Source organism: Juglans microcarpa x Juglans regia, chromosome 6D (assembly GCF_004785595.1).
Source record: "Juglans microcarpa x Juglans regia isolate MS1-56 chromosome 6D, Jm3101_v1.0, whole genome shotgun sequence".
NCBI lineage: Eukaryota > Viridiplantae > Streptophyta > Magnoliopsida > Fagales > Juglandaceae > Juglans > Juglans microcarpa x Juglans regia.
The window spans coordinates 35,752,506-35,771,658 of NC_054604.1; the positions used below are offsets into that span (position 1 = coordinate 35,752,506).

General features: G+C 38.8%; 1 protein-coding gene across 1 annotated transcript; it reads right to left on the reverse strand.

Annotated features, from left to right (window-relative positions):
- On the reverse strand, positions 1-2,775 carry LOC121235935 ((-)-germacrene D synthase-like). Its single transcript, XM_041132378.1, has 7 exons — positions 2,615-2,775; positions 2,126-2,402; positions 1,552-1,915; positions 1,210-1,428; positions 989-1,124; positions 574-822; positions 1-463 (listed from the first exon to the last, which is right to left on the reverse strand). Exons 1-7 carry the CDS (start codon positions 2,747-2,749, stop codon positions 170-172), a joined length of 1,674 nt encoding a protein of 557 aa, XP_040988312.1. The 5' UTR covers positions 2,750-2,775; the 3' UTR covers positions 1-169.
- Positions 2,776-19,153: the final 16,378 nt, after the last annotated feature.

Here is a 19,153-nt window from a genome sequence, read left to right on the forward strand (position 1 = left end):
TTGTATATTTAGATCATGCATGTGTCGAGCAATCTGCTTATAAACTAATTAATTTATTCTACAGCTAGGGCCATTTTCTTTTTCTTTATTAACACGTAAACGTAATCCTATCAACTATTCCTTAATGTGATCGACAGCTAGACACCGATGCAGAGGTCGTCCATGCAACTTATAAGGGCACAGGATCCACCATTAAAGACGCTACAAAATCTTTGAGCACAATTCCACCATGTGTGTAGCCATCTTCGTCCTTGTACACGACATCACAGACACGTGCAAGGTTGAGAACTCGCATGAGAATTGGCATGGGGACTTCGGTTGGGTAGAGGCACTCTTTGTTAATATCCTCCCATGCATCTGTCACTTGTTTCCTCAATTCATGGGCTGCTTCTTCCTCTGTAACACCATGCTGTGACATGTAGCATTCTACTGCCGAAGCAACGTGCCCTCTCTTTTGCTCAAACTGCAAGCATTATTGTTGAAGAATCGTCTATATATGTTAGTATAATTAATTAATAGGACGATTTTATAAATTATTATTATAAAGAACAAAAAGAAGATAAATAATTAAACCTTGTGTGACACGATGTCATTCAGGAGTCGGGCAACCATTGTTGAAGCTGTGACAATTTTAGGGCCACTGAACAACCATTCGAAGGAATCCTTCGTGACAAGTTCTCCCATTCCGACTAAGGATGTGGTTGCTAACATTGGGTAGCCAGAGGAAACAAGTGCAGGGGGCATATATTCGTCCATTGTTGGTATGCTTTTCTGGTGGAACCATTTGGCTTCATGGTGGTATGCCCTAACTTGATTCTTCATCTGAGACAACGTACGTACGTAGATACAAGCAATTCACAATCAGAACAAATACTAATGTTTTTGAAACATATAATATAGTCAAACATGATATTTCCTGTTATATATTTATATATGTTTGTTTGTTTTTTTGCTTAATTTCTCTGAATATAAAAACTATGATGCTTACTGCTTCTATTGCATAGTGAACACGATACGATTTTTCTTTTCCTAGGTTTTGCTCCATTTCAGTGTAAACGTCTAGGAGTGCCTGGTAACTCATCTTCATGTACTCCGGGAGTTTATCTGCAGCACTCATATCCCACCTGTAAAATCGGTAGTTTCTCCAATTAATCAGAAAAAAATAAAAAATAAATGCAAATATGATCAGGATGTGTCTTTAATCTCAACCTCTCGATTGCTTCAGTAAAGAGGTCAAGTTCTTCAATTGTACCATACACATCATAGATATCATCAATAACAGAGGTCATGGAGATCACTTTGGCTAGAATCCTCCTAGCAGAGCAATATTTGGGCTCAAAGTACACTCCCAGTATCCAAAAATAGCACTCAACCACCCTGTCTCTGATAAAGGGTAGCTTCCTTGGAAAGTCCAAGTCTTTCCACCAGCTGTAAAACATAATTTAAAAGAATCATTCTATCAATTACCTACAATTGTCATATCATCATGCACAAGCTGCTAGCTTACTCACAGTACTTGCAAGCACTCTGAGATGGAGCGTAATAACTGACCTGGCAATGCCAGCAAGTTCTTTCTGGTGCACTTTCTGCAATAGGTTGAAATCCAACTTTGCAAACTTAAGAAGAACTTTATCATGTGAAGCGTCTTCTTGGTATACAGAAAAGTAATGCCTTGCCTCTAGCCTTTGTAGTCCTTTCCGGATAGGCTGTTTCAAGGCATGGGTTACTTGTGCTGCTAGAGGCCCGCAAACAGACTGATCAAGATGTGTGGTAGTGAAGACAAGAGCCTCATCCAATATATCTTCACCTTTTACTCGGAGATGTGTGGCTTCATACAAGCTTAAAATTCCTTTCACATCATTGCAAAGCGATCCCTTAAAATTCCCTTTGATGTCCTTGAACTTGTTGAACATATCTGCCTCACAATATTCCAATGACATCAAATGAGTCACCCCATGGAAGGAGATTAATATAAAATAGTACTGTTAGGCACTTTTTAATCCCATAACCGTAAAACGGGTTTTGTCTTTTACTTTTAAAACCTTTAATTAGTTGATTATGTTTCCACTGAAAAAGAATTCTGCAAACCTATAGAAAGGAATTGAAGCAAGTTAGTACTTTTTACCACACGAAACGTAATAGCCGTCTTGTCTAAGTAGTCGAAACAGCAGGGCAACAGTGTAGAGGTCATCATTATTTTCAGGGTCATCACTTTCATGAGTCTTCTGCAGTTGTTGCAGAATTGCTTGAATCTCATTGTCGAAATGGTAAGACACGCCTAAGCGCTGAATTGCATCAACCAAGTTCAGTTTTTGTGAAGGCTTCTCAACCGTAGCGGTGAGCATCGTCCTCACATTTTCCTTCAATTCCTCAATTTGTTGCCTCATTTTCACATCAGTTTCCTGTACGAGCAAAAAGTATATATGCACTGTGACTCGTCCATGGAATAATATCATACTTTCAAGATTAAAATATTATCCCTTGAAAAGTAAGGGCTTATAAGCTAGTGTTAGTTACACTGAGAAATGCGAAAGTAGTGTTTGATTAACGAGAGTTCAAACACATGATGATGTAGTAATTAATATAAACACGATACATATCAATCTTTAATTACCAGGAATTCAGAAGCATATGAGAGGAAATGGTCACCCCAAATGCTGGGTTGAAAATTTGCTGAGCGACGGTTAATTTCTGGCATAACATGATTCTGAGCTGTTGGAGCAGCTACTGCTGAAACTTGAAGAGACATTTTAGAAGGTAATTGGCACCGTACGTAGTATTGGAGATGGGGTGGCTAAATGGCACTTAACACTAGTGCTTTCAGTTCCAGTATGAGATAAACAGATTGCGGGTTCAGGTATTTATAGATCAAAGATTAGTGCTGTAAACGACGAATGGAATGGCGTTAACCTGTATCGCACGTTTTAATAAATTATACTTGAAATCCATAATAAAATTTATATTGATAATTATACGCAAACGCGCGGTTTGATTAAATATCTCGCCAGCTGCCACCTTTGAATTTCTGGGCCGAGAATCAAATTGATTGAATACGGACTACTCCGAATAAAAAAATACCCCACGGCTATATTCCAGCGTATTAGGTACGAATTGGCACTGGGAAAAGTCTTTTTAATTCTTTAGTGACCGAGCAATACTTTACCCTGTCATTACAAGAAAAATAAATTTTTATGACTATTTAATTACGACAAAAAGATTATTTGTGATCAAAACAGATTTATTTTAACTGTAAATAGTCATTTCCCTAAAATTAACTGATCACAAATAAGTAATTTTCTTGTCATGCTAGCTGCACTAACAATCTTGATCACTTCTAGTATGACACGTAAAATTAAAATCTTGACTCCAACTCTCTTTCTTTGTGATTAATTTCACGCCATTATAAAAAAATTATTTATTTACGACTAATTAGTTTTAGCGAAGTGATTATTTTCAACTAAAATGAGTCTATTTTTATTATAAATAATCATTTGCATCGCAAAAAAATAAAATACTCTTTTTTCTTTTTTCTTGTAGTGCATCATCAAATTCAACCTTCCACTACACGTGCCTCTGCATGCATGCGGACTTTACAAAGGCGCATTAGTTTGTAAAACTCATGCTCAAACTGTTGACTTACGACCCTGTCTTGCATGGCTGCTTGCCTGCAGATAACATATATTATTCATAGATACGGTGTTGGAAAAATCTAACAAGGATCAATATTTGGAGTTAATAGCACATGTTTTGACCTGAGTACGTACTTATGTCAGGGCGGAGAAAACTAGCATGTGTGATCGTAACTAGTATATATATATATAATTGAAATACAATAGTAACTAGTATATATATAATATGCTCGATGTAAGTTAACACAATTAAGGGTATTGAAACCTGGCTCATTTACGTATGATATTTTAAACTACATCATGATCAACCTTATAAGCTTTCATCTCTTTTCCCACATGGGTGTATCCATCTCCGTCCTTGTACGTATATGACATCTATTGCTCGTGAAAGATTGAGAATGCGCAAAAGGCCATTTGTACAGCAGTAGGCCTCACAAAATCCTCATTGATATCCTTCCATCCATCAGAAACTTGCATGCATGCTGAGTTGATCCTGTTGATCATCATATGGCGCCACTTCTTCTCAGACACCATACATCTTCGTGTCGCATTCAACGGTTGAGGCAGCATGCTCTCTCTCTTGTTCAAATTGCAAACGTAGTTTTTTCCTGCATATATATTAAAAAGATTTAGTATAATAATAAGAGATCACATAGAGATCAAACACCTAATTATAACATCCATTTAGTTTAAAATATGGAGTATTTTGATAATTTCACATTTTGATCGTTATCGGAGCAATTATTGGTCACATACCTTATGCGACTTGATGTCATCCAAGAGCCTAGATAATAGATATCACTCACTTTTTGGGAACCTTTGGTGGGGTATGAGGGAATGAATTGCTTGGAAGTTAACCTAGAGTATATATAATAGAGGTTGAGAGATGGTTCTAGAGCATTCTCACATGCACTTATCCAACAAGATAAGTATGACTTTTTATGAGCCCAAGAAGGGAGTACGAATTTGCACAAGAGAAATGATTAGGATTGGCTATAAATGTAAAGAGTTGTATTGGAAGAAGTGGAGGGTCTAAGTTCATGGAATGATATCAAGTATGTGAATGGAGTGTATGTAGTCAATATAGGAAATGGTGAAGTATAATGGCTAGGAACGAAAGAGTGACATTGTGTCATATAACACAATGTAGAATGATATGACACAATGTAGAATGCATTATACATGTCAAGTGTGTCCAATGCTCAAAATTACATAAATACCTCACTATATTTCTCAAAATAGAAATGGATATGAATTCTAGAAAATTACTTTAACATTTAACAACTATCTCACCCATGCCAAGAAATGACATGATTCTGCATGGGATAGCCAGAGGTTACTAGTTCGACTCGCATATATTCCTCGAGGGTTGGGATGTGTTTTACACGAAAAGATTTGGCTTCATCGAAATATGCCCGGACCAGAACTTCCATCTGAGATATCTCGAAGGATTTTACATAAAATTAAACACGATGCGTGGCATTAATTAAGTAGGAGGCATAAATATATGATGATTGAATTGCTTATAAATTGTACCTTACGGCTTCTTTTGATTGCATGATCAGTTTAACAAAGGCCATTAAAAAGTATTTGACCGTACACACACACACATACACATGCACACATACAAATCTCCGGAAACGAGGGAATTAATATTGCATGTAAATATATATATATATATATATATATACACATACTAGGTAGGGAGCAACGTGCTTTGCACGTTGCCTAGTTAAGTGTATTGAACAGGTCATCTCCAGCTCACAAATGATTCAGCAAGACTCCACCAAATCAGCTCATCCACTGGAAGATTCTGGAGTCACGTAGACTAGGCTGAGATTTTAGTCTTGTGATTGTGTTGTAAGAATCTGATTGATTGTATTGTAGTGCTCTGAATTATTCTAACAAACTCTATAAAGCATTTGGTTACAGCAGCGCACCAGCTGCTTAATATCATGCGCCTATGTACTCTGTTAAGACTGCAATGTGTCTATAAACACTCCACTATACATTCATAACATTTCAATGCAAATAGAATATTTTTTTCTTTTCCTTCATTTCTTCAAAATATATCATGGTACCAGAGCTGGACTACGACTAACGCCTATCCATGGCTGGCGAAAATCCTACTCCCTCCTCTGATAAAGACCTATCCCTACCTTCCAGTTTCCAACCAATCTTTCCTATATTGTCTCTGTCAAACTTGGATCTGATAACTACCTTCTCTAGAAAGCCCAGATTATTCCCTACCTCCATGGCCAAGAGCTATATCAATTTATTGATAGTTCTTTTCCCCTACCACCTCCTGTTCTACCAGCTCCCTCTCCCTCATCATCAATTTCTTCCTCAACCCAAACCAATCCTGCCTACCTTCAATGGCGTGGCACCGACCAATTCTTACTCAGTGCTCTTCTCTCTTCCCTTACAGAAACTATTATGGCTCAGGCTATAGCCTCTCGCACATCTAGGGAACTCTGGATAAATCTTGAACCGATGTTTACCTCCCAGTCCCAAGCTAAAATTTTTCAAATAAGACATTAGCTCACAAATCTTAAAAAGGGTTCTCTCTCAATCACAGACTATTATCGCAAGGTTCGTCTTCTTTCTGACATTATGACTGCTGCGGGCGAACCATTGAGAGACTCTGAAGTTGTTTCTTATCTTCTAAATGGACTCAACTCTGAGTTTGAAACCTTTGTTATTTCTGTAACTACCCGTGCCACCCCAATCTCATCTGCGGAACTTTTTAATTTACTTCTCACCTTAGAAAGCCGCATCTCTCTTACATCAATGCGACAAGGTCTGCTTCCTACCCCTTTTATTAATCTCACAACCAACTCCTCTTCTCGAGCATCCCGAGGCAATCAATGTGGTGGTTGCTCCTTTACTCCTTTTCAACAGACCTCCCCGCAACAACACAACAAGCCCACTTGCCAAGTGTATCAAAAAATAGGCCATGTCGCCCTGCAATGCTATCATAGGTTCGACCAGACATATCAATATGACCCTCTGCGTTCTTTGTCTGCCCAGTACACAAATACTCAATCAGCAACTGACAAACAATGGTATCCTGACTCTGCTGCTACGAACCACATCACATCGGACTTCCAAAATCTGAACATCTCATCTGATGCTTACTCTGGCCCTGAACAAATCAAAGTTGGAGATGGTACTGCTCTACCCATTTCTCATTTCGGTGATTCCTCTCTCTCTTCCTCTCATTCCAAATTTCTTCTTCGAAATCTTTTATTTGTTCTGCAAATTACCAAAAATCTTGTTTCAGTCAATCGTTTTTGTTCTGATAATGCCGTCTTTTTTGAGTTTCATGACTCATTTTTCTATGTGAAGGACAAACGGACGGGAGCAATTTTAATTCAAGGCCTTGCGCATAATGGACTTTATCATTTCCCTCCTCCTTCTAGTTATTCATTAGATCATCTAGTGCTTCTTGGTGAACGAACAACTGTGGATTAGTGGCACCACAGACTTGGTCATCCCTCTCTTCGACTTGTCTGCCACATTTTGCACACCAAATGTTTACCTTTTGTTCCTTCTTAGCTGGACTGCTTTTGTAATAGTTGTCCTCTTGCCAAGTGTAGGCAATTATCTTTTAAACATTCCATTAATTGGTCCACAAGACCTTTACATTTAATCTTTGTAGACATTTGGGGTCCATCCCCTCACTTATCAAGAGATGGTTTTCGGTATTACATTTCTTCTCTGGATGACTATAGTCGTTATACATGGTTTTATCCCCTTGCATCTAAGGGAGATGCAACGTCCACCTTTCTCATTTTCCAAAAATATGTTGAATGTTTAGTAAATGCCAAAATAAAAATTCTCCAAAGTGATTGGAGTGGTGAATTTTGTCCTCTCACAAATGTTCTAAGTTCTCAAGGCATTATGCACCGTCTTTCTTGTCCTCATACCCACCAACAAAATGGTGTGGTTGAGAGGAAACACCGTCACATTGTAGAAATGGGTCTTACCCTTTTAGCTATGGCATCTCTACCTTTTCAATTTTGAGCGGATGCTTTTCAAACCACAGCCTATTTGATTAGTCTTTTCCCTTCACCATCTCTCAAAAATAAATCCCCTCATCTCCTTCTCTACAATCAAGAACCCGATTACTCTTTTCTTAAGGTGTTTGGGTCTCAATGTTGGCCCAATCTCCGTCCTTACAATAATCACAAAATTGATTTCCGCTCCCTTCCATGTCTTTTTCTTGGCTAGAGTCCTATGCATAAAGGTTACAAATGTCTTCACCTTCCCTCAACTAGAATGTACATCTCTCGTGATGTAGTATTCAATGAAAAATATTTTTCGTATGCTTCTCATTCAACACTAGGCTCTCATTCTCCCCAACAAACTCAAACACTCTTACCAGTCTCATTACCAACCACCCACGGCCCATCTCACTCTCTCTCATCTGAAAGCCCACCCACTCAACTCTCTAATGACAGCCCGACTCCAAGCCCTGTTGTTGTCTCCCCGAACTCTCCAGACTCTTCTTCGTCTTCAAGCTCTGCTTCCATAGATTCTCCTCAAGACTCCAATCCACCCCCACCTCGATCTCCCATCGTCACCCATTCTAAAACAAACTCCTCTAGCCCCAAAATCTTCACCGATAGTCAAATCTTGTATCCTCCATCTCGCCACTATCTCAATGCTTCTCTTCAAATCCCCGATGAACCACAATCGTATACCATTGCTTCTCGGTTCCCAGAATGGCGTGATGCCATGACTACAGAATTCAAGGCTCTCATCCAGAGCCAAACCTGGACACTTGTTCCCCCCTCCCCTTCCTCTAACATTGTTGGCTGCATGTGGACGTTTCGTACAAATCATAGAGCCAACGACACCATAAAACGGCGCAAAGCGAGACTTGTTGCCAAAGGGTTTCACCAACAGGAAGGTATTGACTACTCTGAAATATTTAGTCCTGTTGTAAAACCCATCACTATTCGAGTTGCTCTTTCCTTGGCCGTATCTCACGGTTGGCCTCTTCACCAACTTGACATCCAAAATGCCTTTTACACGGCGATCTCAATGAGTCAGTTTATATGTCTCAACCCATAGGGTTTGTTCATCCTGAATATCCTGATTATGTTTGTTGTTTGAAGAAGGCCATTTATGGCCTTAAACAAGCTCCCCGAGCTTGGTTCGCCCAACTCAGTTCTCGATTGTGTGAATTCGGTTTTACTCCTTCCAAGTCCGATCCTTCTTTGTTCATTTACTCTTCTCAATCCGTTTTAATCTATGTTTTAATCTATGTTGATGACATTGTTGTCACCAGTTCAGATCAAACACAAATTGATAGTCTTGTAATCTTTCTTAGTTCGGCTTTTCCTGTCAAAGATTTAGGGAAGTTGTCTTATTTTCTTGGGTTTGAAATATCCTATTTTTCAAATGGAATTCATCTCTCTTAGCGCAAATATATTCATGATTTACTGTGTCGCACCAATATGCTCTCTGCCAAAGGAGTAACATTTCCAATGGCTGCCTCAACTCGTCTTTCACTATCTAATACTCCCTCATTTGCTGATCAAACACTCTATCGGAGTGTTGTCGGCAGTCTCCAATATCTATCATTGACCCGTCTTGACATCACCTTCACTGTTAATAAAATCTGCCAATTTATGCACTGTCCAAAATACACTCATTGGCAGGCTATAAATCGCCTCCTTCGGTATCTCAAGCAGGCCATAAATTTTGGTCTCTTCCTTCACAAATCATCTAATCTTCAACTTCAAGCCTTCTCTGATGCGGATTGGGCAGGTTGTCCTGATGACCACCGCTCTACCAGTGGTTATTGCATTTTCCTTGGTCAGAATTTAATCTCTTGAAGCTCCCGCAAACAATGCATTGTTGCTCGCTCAAGCAAGGAGGCTGAATATAAGTCTCTAGGCAATACCACCTCTGAATTACTTTGGATCCAGTCCCTTCTTAAGGAACTCCATGTATTGTATTCCTTCCCAAATCTCCCTTACTTTGGTGTGATAATCTTGGAGCTACCTACCTATCAATCAATCTAGTTCTTGACTCCCGCACAAAGCATATGGAAATTGATTACCACTTTGTTCGTGATCGAGTCGCTGTGAAATCACTTTAGGTTGCATTTCTTCCTTCCAAAGACCAATTGGCTGACATTCTAACCAAACCTCTACTCTCCTCTCGGTTTCACACACTAAGGACGAGCCTCACTATCATTGACATGCCGTTTGGCTCGCAGAGGCGTATTGAACAGGTCATCTCCAGCTCACAAATGATTCAGCAAGACTCCACCAAATCAGCTCATCCACTGGAAGTTTCTGGAGTCACGTAGACTAGGCTGAGATTTTATTCTTGTGATTGTGTTGTAAGAATTTGATTGACTATATTGTAGTGCTCTGAAATATTCTAACAAACTCTGTAAAGCATTCGGTTACAGCAGCGCACCAGCTGCTTAATATCATGCGCCTATGTACTCTGTTAAGGCTGCAATGTGTCTATAAACACTCTACTGTACATCCATAACATTTCAATGCAAATAGAATATTTTTTCCAGAAAACTCCTTTCCTTCCTTTCTTCAAAATCTATCATAGTGAAACCCTATTTTCTACAAAAATGATATGTTTTAATAAAAATGATTAATGAATAATTTAATGAATAAAAACAAAAAGTAAATTTTAGTAAATATAGAAACCAAAAGTCTAATATTGATGGATTGAAATAGATAAAAAAAAACTTATGCGCTTGTTATTCATCTTTGATCATTTTACAGGGTACACATCTACAATAAAAAAGAGTTACAATAAAAAATTTAATGTTATAAAGTAATGTTAATTTATCTTTGATCAGTTTCATGTCTTTCTCAGTGTAAAATATAAAGTAATGTTAATTTATATATTTATTTTAATGTGATCTTTTTATGATACGGATAATATTAAATATTGTAAAATTTATTTAATGTATATATATATATATATTAAAATTAATCAGATAATAATTAAAAGACTTTAGTTTTGTGGTGACGCGAGTGAAACATATATGTGATTCAAAAAGAACAAAGAAGACTTAAGTACTCAAAAAGCATTAATATGAAGACCAGAGTTTTTTTTTTTTTTACAGAAATATGAAGACCAGAGTTGATTGCTTTGGATGCTCACTGAGTGGTTATACCACATCCATATTACCCAGTCAGGTCTAAAAGCTAAAGGTAGCAAAGAAAATAGCTATCCATACAAAATCATAAATAAACGTTCAACATTTACAGAATCTGGATGTGAAAATATACACCAAATAAACAGGGGGACGAAAATTGATCATTAGAATGCTCTAATGAAATGCTTTAAAAGGGATGAATCGGTTCAAATGCTTGTATTTGCAGACCACTGAAATAATAGAGATGCCAGTTGTTAACCTATATATTCAAACCCCTTCCCCACACTATTGTTTTGACTAAAAGCATTAAAACCACAATGCAATCAGATGCATTCCTATGTTGTTAGAAAGAAACAATGACCCTAGATGCATCCTACGATATAACAAGATGAACCATTTATATTTGTTTGCCAAGAAAGTTCCAGAAAACTCAAGAAAAGAGCTTCTGAACATGGTGAACTAATCTCAACAAAACCAAATATCATAATTACATTCAGTTAGTGGAGGATTCTTCCGCTCATATCCTAATTAACAACAAAATCAAAATCAAAAGGTCTTGACTCGCCCAAACTTTGCTATCAACTTGAAGGAGCATAGGATTCAAATTTCCGCAGCATACAGGACTTTCCCTTATGTACCAATAGAATTTACACTACAAAAGCACATCCATCACATAACAGGTATTATGCCAGAACTGTTGAACCATTCCAGAACTTACTTTGAAACTATATATATATATTGAAATATCGTCAGGAAACAATGAAAATTTATGCCAAGTAAATTTCAAAGCAAAATCCAAATTAAAGGTGAAGAGAGGAAAAGAAGGAATATACTGGGAATTGGAATTGGGTATTGCAGGAACGAAGCTCGGCATCCCAGTCATAACTCTACTATCATCTTCTGCACCAATCTTCACCGTTCTACTACCCATGAATCACCCTCATCATCATCACCACCAGCTCCTTATCTCCCAAAAAACAAAATCGAAAATCTAAAAGCCCTTCACAAAACAGAAGTAACCAGAAACTCCTGATCACAAAAGGGTCTAGTAGTTTTTCGAGCTAATAATGTAATGCCAACTTTAAGCAAAGCTCTAAGATGGTATGAAGTATGCAAACTTGTAGATTATTTTGACTTCATATTTCCTCTGTTTTTTATTATAGTACCTATAGATATTGTAGAAATCATATTAATTTTTGCCTCTTTTTGCAGTAGCTAGATAAGGTATTAATTTTTTTCCTCTGTTTTTAAGGTAGCTAGAAGCCATATCAATTTTTGCCTCTGATTTTGGTTGAGTTTTTATTAAAATATTGAAGAAATTCATGGGCCTAACTCATCTAAAAAAACTAGTTCTACAAGAGATGATTGCTCATTCTTTATAAACATGCTTAAGACCTTATCCACAAACAATGTGATATTATTACTCAATACCCTCCCTCATGTGCAGACTAGTATTTTTTTTAGTCATTGTCATGAGATAAGTAGTGTGGGTCCTTATTCGTCCTGCGGTAGACTCTGATACCATGAAAAAATTTAGGGGCTTAACTCATCTCATAAAACTGATTCTACAAGAGATGATTGCTCATTCTTTATATACATGCCCAAGACTTTGTGCACAGGCAATGTGAGACTATTCCTCAACAAACATGAGATACTTTTCATTTCGATTTTTAGAAACTTTTTGATTGAGTTTGATTGATTGCATGATCCCAACTTTTATCTTCTCCCCGATTTCTTCCTGTCTTCTTTACGTTCTTGAGACCCCACTATCTCGGATTCTTTATCTGTGACCCTGACCTCTCTCATCTTTTCCTTTCACTCTGCTTCTTCACTCTCTCATTTTCTCATTCTCTTTGCTTCTTTGTCATCCCCATGGCCTAACAAAAAACATCCCAAACCCCTTCTGTCCTAGAGTCTTCCTTTGCTAAAGACATCCCATGCTATGAAGGTTTTGGGTGGCGTTCCACCATTACTGCTAGGGACTTGGCAAATCTGTGCAACACCTACTGGATTCTAGACTCAATACTCCTGGAACTCCCTCATCATGGTTGCATCGATGAAGAAGGGTTCGCCGTAAAGGTTGCTCTTCTTGTCTCTACCCTCACCCACGGTTTGCAATTTCCTTTATGTCGCCCAGTATGTGACGTTCTTGATCTTTCGAGGCTAGCCTCTGCGCAGCTTCATTCTCACACATGACTGGTTCTTCTTTGTTCTTACATCGTGTTTCATTTGGTTTTGGAACCCGCTCGGGAAGAATATCCAAATTTAACCACTTGAGAGTTCTTGGCGTTTTATTCTTTGAGGAGCGCTTCAGGCAACATTTGTAACTTTCAGATTAAGAATCAACAGTTGTCTCGTTTTGAGAGTCACCATTCAAACGCCAAGCAATAGACAAGGAAGTTCTTCTTTGTCTCTGGCGTAGTTTGGGAATTTTTCAATTCAGAGGCTATCCGCCAAGACTACCCTATTAGAGCCTCTTGGAGTAAGGTTCTCAACGAGAAAGGCTTGGTGGTGACTTTGGACCCTCTGTCTGAACAAGAGCAATCCCGTGTCGTCATGGTCGCCGCCTAGGCGGCTGAGCATAAGGACGAGATTCGGACTGAGTTCCTTTTAACACCCGGCAATATTGATCTTTTCTTGGTAATGTTTGAACGTTCGAAGGTCAAGGGTCGCATTTTTCTAACAAAGGTCGTTGCGCCATCTCCCCCAACGAAGCCTTCCTCTGAGTCTACGCCAAAGGCCTCGTGGAAGCACCCTCGCCTTGCTACTACAGGTACGCCTCGGCAAAAAGGGGGGTTATGGGCACAGGTGTTGGCGCCTCCCCCATGGCTAACCAATCTCAGGGTACCCCGCCTTCTACCCCCAGTCGTTCACCAACACGTGTGCCTTCTCCAGGTCTTCACGACCTCGAGGGTTTCATGGGTCAAGCCCTTTCTAACCTCGTGACCTTTTTTGATTTTGATCTTCCTCCTTAACGGCTCGATTTGGCATCCAGTCTGACGTTTGAGTTCCCTATGTTTGGGATAGATGAAGATATAAATACATTCAAATATCAATATATTATCAATGCAATAGATAATTTAATCATATTAATCAAATCATTCCTTACTAGAAGGGATAATAACAAATTTAAGATTTAAAACTATATATGCAAAATTTCTTAATACTAAATTTGGAGCTTACGTGCAATAAATAGTCCTTAGTTGGCTGAAGTGAACAAGCTAATTGTTAACGTCATATTTCGTACACCTTAGGACCAGGTTCGGACAACTCATGTTTTCCAAAATGGGTCTGTAAAAGATAGGAAAAAAGGTAACTAGGAGAGGTGGCCTTGGGGCCGAAGAGTCTCCGATGTCAAAGTTAGTAAGTATTCACGAAAGTTTGTAAATAAGTAAAAAAGCCTAGGGGTCAGAGAGAATATTCTCGTACATGAGACCTGCTATTTATACCATAAGCCTGGGGGGACAGATCATGTTTGTCTCATGGAGTCTACATCCTTCGTACTGTTCCCTATGTCAGAGTCTTTTAATGCGACATGGCTCTACGACTACGTCATTAATGTGGCGTGTAGCTCGGATAGTGGTGCCATTAATGCAGCTTGGTTTTCAATTTCCTTATCCCAGACAGTCTCCTTTGTAATCCGTTGATATCTTTCTGTCAGAAGATCGAGGGTTCCCCGCACATTACTCCTGCTATGCGAACGAACATTTGAGAGCTGGAAACTACTCGAGGGGCCTTCAGATTGACGAGTCTCATCTCTTGCAGCACACTCCCTCCTGTAGGTTGCGTCTAGAGGACCCTACCCATAGGCCGGGTTGAAGACTTTGTTTATTCTGGGCTGTGCCTTTGGTTTTAATTCCCTTGGATTTCATTCACATGCTCGCTGGGTCTAGACGAGGGAAAATCCCCTTACACTAATAATATGCTAATTAGGTTGTGTTTAGTAAGTGAAGGTAGTTTGAGATTACTTCACTACTTTGCATAAACAGTTTATTACTATTTATAAATTATTCATTACTTTTTTACTACTATTCACTAATTTTTCATTACTATTCACATATCATCTGAAATCATTTCAACATCTAAACGTAGCCAAAAAGATTAAAAGCTGATGAAAAGTGGATTCAAGATTTCATGTCAGGATCACAATGTAACAAAAATATATTCAAACCATGTTAACAAAATATAAATGAATATCAATGAAGATTTAGTGTGGGTCAAGAGAGATGAAGATTGAAGCCAAGCATATGGTTAGCTACACAAGCATCTTTTTCATGATTATAAACTGTTAATTTTTCTGCAATCACGTGCATCTAGCGTGAGTAATTGGGATTGGGTGTTGCAGAATCAGAGAGTTTTTAAGGTTGCACTTGCATGTAATTAAGCTGGGCTAGCGAGAAGCCTAGTCAGCCAAGCTTGGAGGTTAGTTTGGGGTTACTCTATTTCAAAGGCCCAATCCCAAATACAAGAATTTTCTTTGCGTGGACGAGAGTGAGGGCCCATTAGTCTTTCCCCGCCCCAGGCTTAAGCCCAAATCGAGCCGTGTCATAAATTTTTCAAGAGAACAATCAATTTTTATATAGGTTATTGCTACTTATTAAAAATTAGAAACTAATAATAATAGAAAAGTTTTACTCATCATCTCCATGCTATACATAATTTTTTAATTTTTTTTTCTTACTATATGTGTGGTGTATAGATGATGAGTAGAAAAACTCAATAAATTTAAGAAGAAAAAAAAATCAATTTAAAAAAAAAATAAAAAAAATAAAAATAAGGCATCTTTTGGTTACGCAGTTCAAATGAGATGAGATGAGATGCTTTGTTAAAAGTTGAATAAAATATTTTTTTAATATAATTTTTGTTTTGAAATTTGAAAAAGTTGAATTATTTATAATATTTTGTATGGGAGTTTGAAAAAGTTGTAATAATTAAATGGTATGAGATGGTTTGGTTTTGTGACTATTAGATGGAGGGGCGCCCACCTGGGGCTGACCCCCTCCTGCTTGTAACGCATGGCTTAAAGCCATGCGTTACTGCCGTTCCATGACACAATTGAAGGCTGGCCTTTAAGGCCAGCCGTGCATAGGAGGACTATATAGTCCTCCTCAATTGTGTTTTTGGCACCATCTGAAAAGTAGAAAAAGACTCTCTCTCTTTTTGTTCTCTCTTGATAAAATACTTAGGCTGTAGATTTGTTAAGTGTTACTTTAGTTCCATACTACGAAGTACACTGTCGCCACTAAGAGGAAACGCTTGGAGTTTATCAATCTGCAAAAACTTGTGGAGCAATTCTTTAAGCTGAGTTTGAGGTATTTTTCCGCTGTGCATTCTAACATTGGTATCAAAGCTATTTTTTAAATTGCTTCCAGTTTATAATATTTTCTCGCATATGCTTGAGATTTGTATGGTGTTCTTTTTTATCCTCTTTTTTTTTTTTATCTGTTTAAAAAAAAAAATGCGCACCAGGTGGTGCTGCGAGCACCAACGCAGTGGTGCTGCGTGCACCACCGCAAGGCGCTGCGCGCACCAGGTGGTGCTGCGAGCACCAACGCAGTGGTGCTGCGCGCACCACCGCAAGGTGCAGCGAGCACCAGCACGGTGCTGCGCTCACCAGCGAGGTGCTGCGCCCACCACCGCGGTGCAGCGCGCACCAGCGAGGTGCAGTGCGCACCACCGTGGTGCAGCGCTCACCAGAGAGGTGCTGCGAGCACCACGGAGGTGCAGCGGCGTGCTGCTGTGGAACGGCTACTGTTCACGTGAACAGTAGCCGATGGAGGAAGAAGATGACCATTAGGTCATTTGACTTCCATGGGCTTGGGCCTCACGGCCCAGCTCAAACGTTTTTGTTTTGTTTTTGTTTTTTTTTTTCTGATGACTCGGGCTGGGCTTGGCCCAATTTGTTTTTGGGCCATTCGGCCCTTCAGCGTTTAATAAAAAAAAAAAAAAAACTGGGCAATTTTTTTTTAGCCCAACTTTATCAAGCCCATTTTTTTTTTAACAGAAAATAAAAGGAGGGGATGAAATTTGCATGACTTAATATATGCTAAGATATATTGTTATATTACATGTGATTTTTTATTTAATGTTTTAGATTAAATTTGATCACATGTGAATATATAGTTATATTCATGCTATTTTTTTTTATTCCATTATTTTAAATTACATGTGATCTTTTAGTTAATTTGTTATATTAAATGTGATTACATGTATATGTGAATTGAACATGTGGATATGTGATTATTTTATCGTCTATGAATGTTAGGCTTGAATGTTTATACATTAGTCTTTATTGATAAAATAGAAAAATTCCCACTAAGTAGTCTTAGTTAGAATTGTCAGTGTAAATGATAGACTGAAAAAAAATTACAGTGACCCCAGTAAGAATTGTAAATGCACTGTATAGCCAAAAGACCACAGTGACCCCAGTAAGAACTGTAAATGCACTGATGGAACAAGAAAAATTGACTATAATGGTCTTATATGAACCATCTTTGTAGACTGGCCCAACAGGTTACTTTGGTTGGAGTAGCTGTCCTTGTAGACTGGCCCAAAAGGTTACTGCAATTTTAGTAGGTTATGTCTTTACATGTGACTAAGACTAGATGACTACTTAAGATAGTGGGAGTATGGTTGAGATTTATGATTAATTCTCCCATATTTTTTTTGAATTTGCGCAGGAATTAGGTTATAAATTTAATAATTGGATATTGTGGCGCAAGAGATGATTCTGAAGCCTAGCGATTTTTCGATCTTGCGACATGTCTAAATTATTTTTTTTCTAACTTGGATGGACGCGGCAGATTTCTTAGGTGTGTGTGTAATATCCCTTCTTTGCGTATTGTAGTGAAATGACATCCAAGAGTATAGTTGCCGATTTAAACAAAGGGGAGAAATTGGATGGGGAGAACTACAACATTTGGCATCGTAAGATCCAATATGTTTTAGATGAGCAAGAGGTCTTGGAGGCCTTATCTCACTCCCTTATTGAGCGATCTCGGAACAACACAAAATAGATCAACTAGCCTATACTCAATGGGCTAAGAAAAGTCGGTGTGCACGCATAATAATGTTAAGCAGCATGCACAATGATCTAATGTGTGAGTTCGAGATCTATGACACTGCCCAAAGCATGTGGGAGGCTTTGAAGTTGAAGTTTGGTGGAACTTCATGCACTAGGTTGCGTGGGTTAACCATGAGGTTTGACTCCTATAAGATGCGCTCTGACCACACGATGAAGCAGCATCTTAGGGCTATGTCAACCATGATCCGCGAACTTAAGTCGACAGGAAACAACCTGACTGATGAACAACAAGTCCAGGCAGTGATAAGATCATTGCCAAATTCTTGGGAGAATATGAGCCAGAACCTGACGCATAACGAGAATATCAAAGACTTTGATGATGTCTCGCGTCACTTGGAATTGGAGGCTGAGCGCCTAGAGGCTGCTAAGCCCAATCATACGGCCTATGTAGCTGATTCTGGTTCGCGTAAGGTATCAAGGTCTAAACGCAAGAAGTCCAAGAATGGCGTAGCTGCTGGACAAATTAAGAAGGTATCAGGAACTTCTCAGCGCAGCAAGAGGGGCAAGCGCGGGAAGAACAAGTCAAAATTAGAGTGCTTTAACTGTGGAAAGAATGACCACTTCGCTTGTGACTGCACTGAGCCGAAGAAGGTACACTCTGACTTTTCTCGCATTGTTTTTGTAACTAGCCATGTGATGGTTGCTCACTCCTATCCTGTGTGGACCGTTGATTTAGGAGCGACCGAACACATAGCGTGAGATAGAGTTGGATTTATTTAGTATCGCGTGGAGTATTGCCGGATTCCAGCTTGGAGCCGTGATATCAAGGTGGGGAATGGAGCTAGCGTGGAGGTACTGGGACTTGGTACCTACAAGCTGGACTTGCGGGGTGGCCGCACTCTTTTCCTTCACAATGTGCTATACGCTCCCGAGATCCGACGAAACTTACTTTCTGTATTCACTCTATTAAGACTTGGTTTTCGTATTGTATTTGAAAACAATTATGTTTCCTTTTATTTGGGCCATGTGTTTTATGGTAATGCTTTTCTACAAGACGTTTTTATGATATTGAATTTATATTATTCAAATATAAATGAGTCAATTGCTTTTCTTTCTACATCTGATAATTTGGATTCATATAAATGGCATGCTAGGTTTCGCCATATAGGGCAAGATAGAATGACTAGGTTAGCTAGAGAAGGCCTTATAGGCAATCTCGCTAAGGTCATCTTGCCCACATGTGAACATTGTCTAATGGGAAAAGCTAAGAGAAAACCGTTTGGAAAAGCCACTAGGGCATCTTTTCCACTGCAATTAGTCCACTCTGACATCTGTGGTCCAATGAGTGTGAGGGCA

What these genes read in the sequence shown, in the direction of transcription:
- LOC121235935 (XM_041132378.1), bottom strand. Translation starts at nt 2,749, where the DNA reads ATGTCTCTTCAAGTTTCAGCAGTAGCTGCTCCAACAGCTCAGAATCAT. An exon ending in CATATGCTTCTGAATTCCTG is followed by an intron (nt 2,403 to 2,614) that starts GTAATTAAAGAT and finishes TTGCTCGTACAG; the next exon opens with GAAACTGATGTGAAAATGAG. An exon ending in TTTACTGAAGCAATCGAGAG is followed by an intron (nt 1,125 to 1,209) that starts GTTGAGATTAAA and finishes CCGATTTTACAG; the next exon opens with GTGGGATATGAGTGCTGCAG.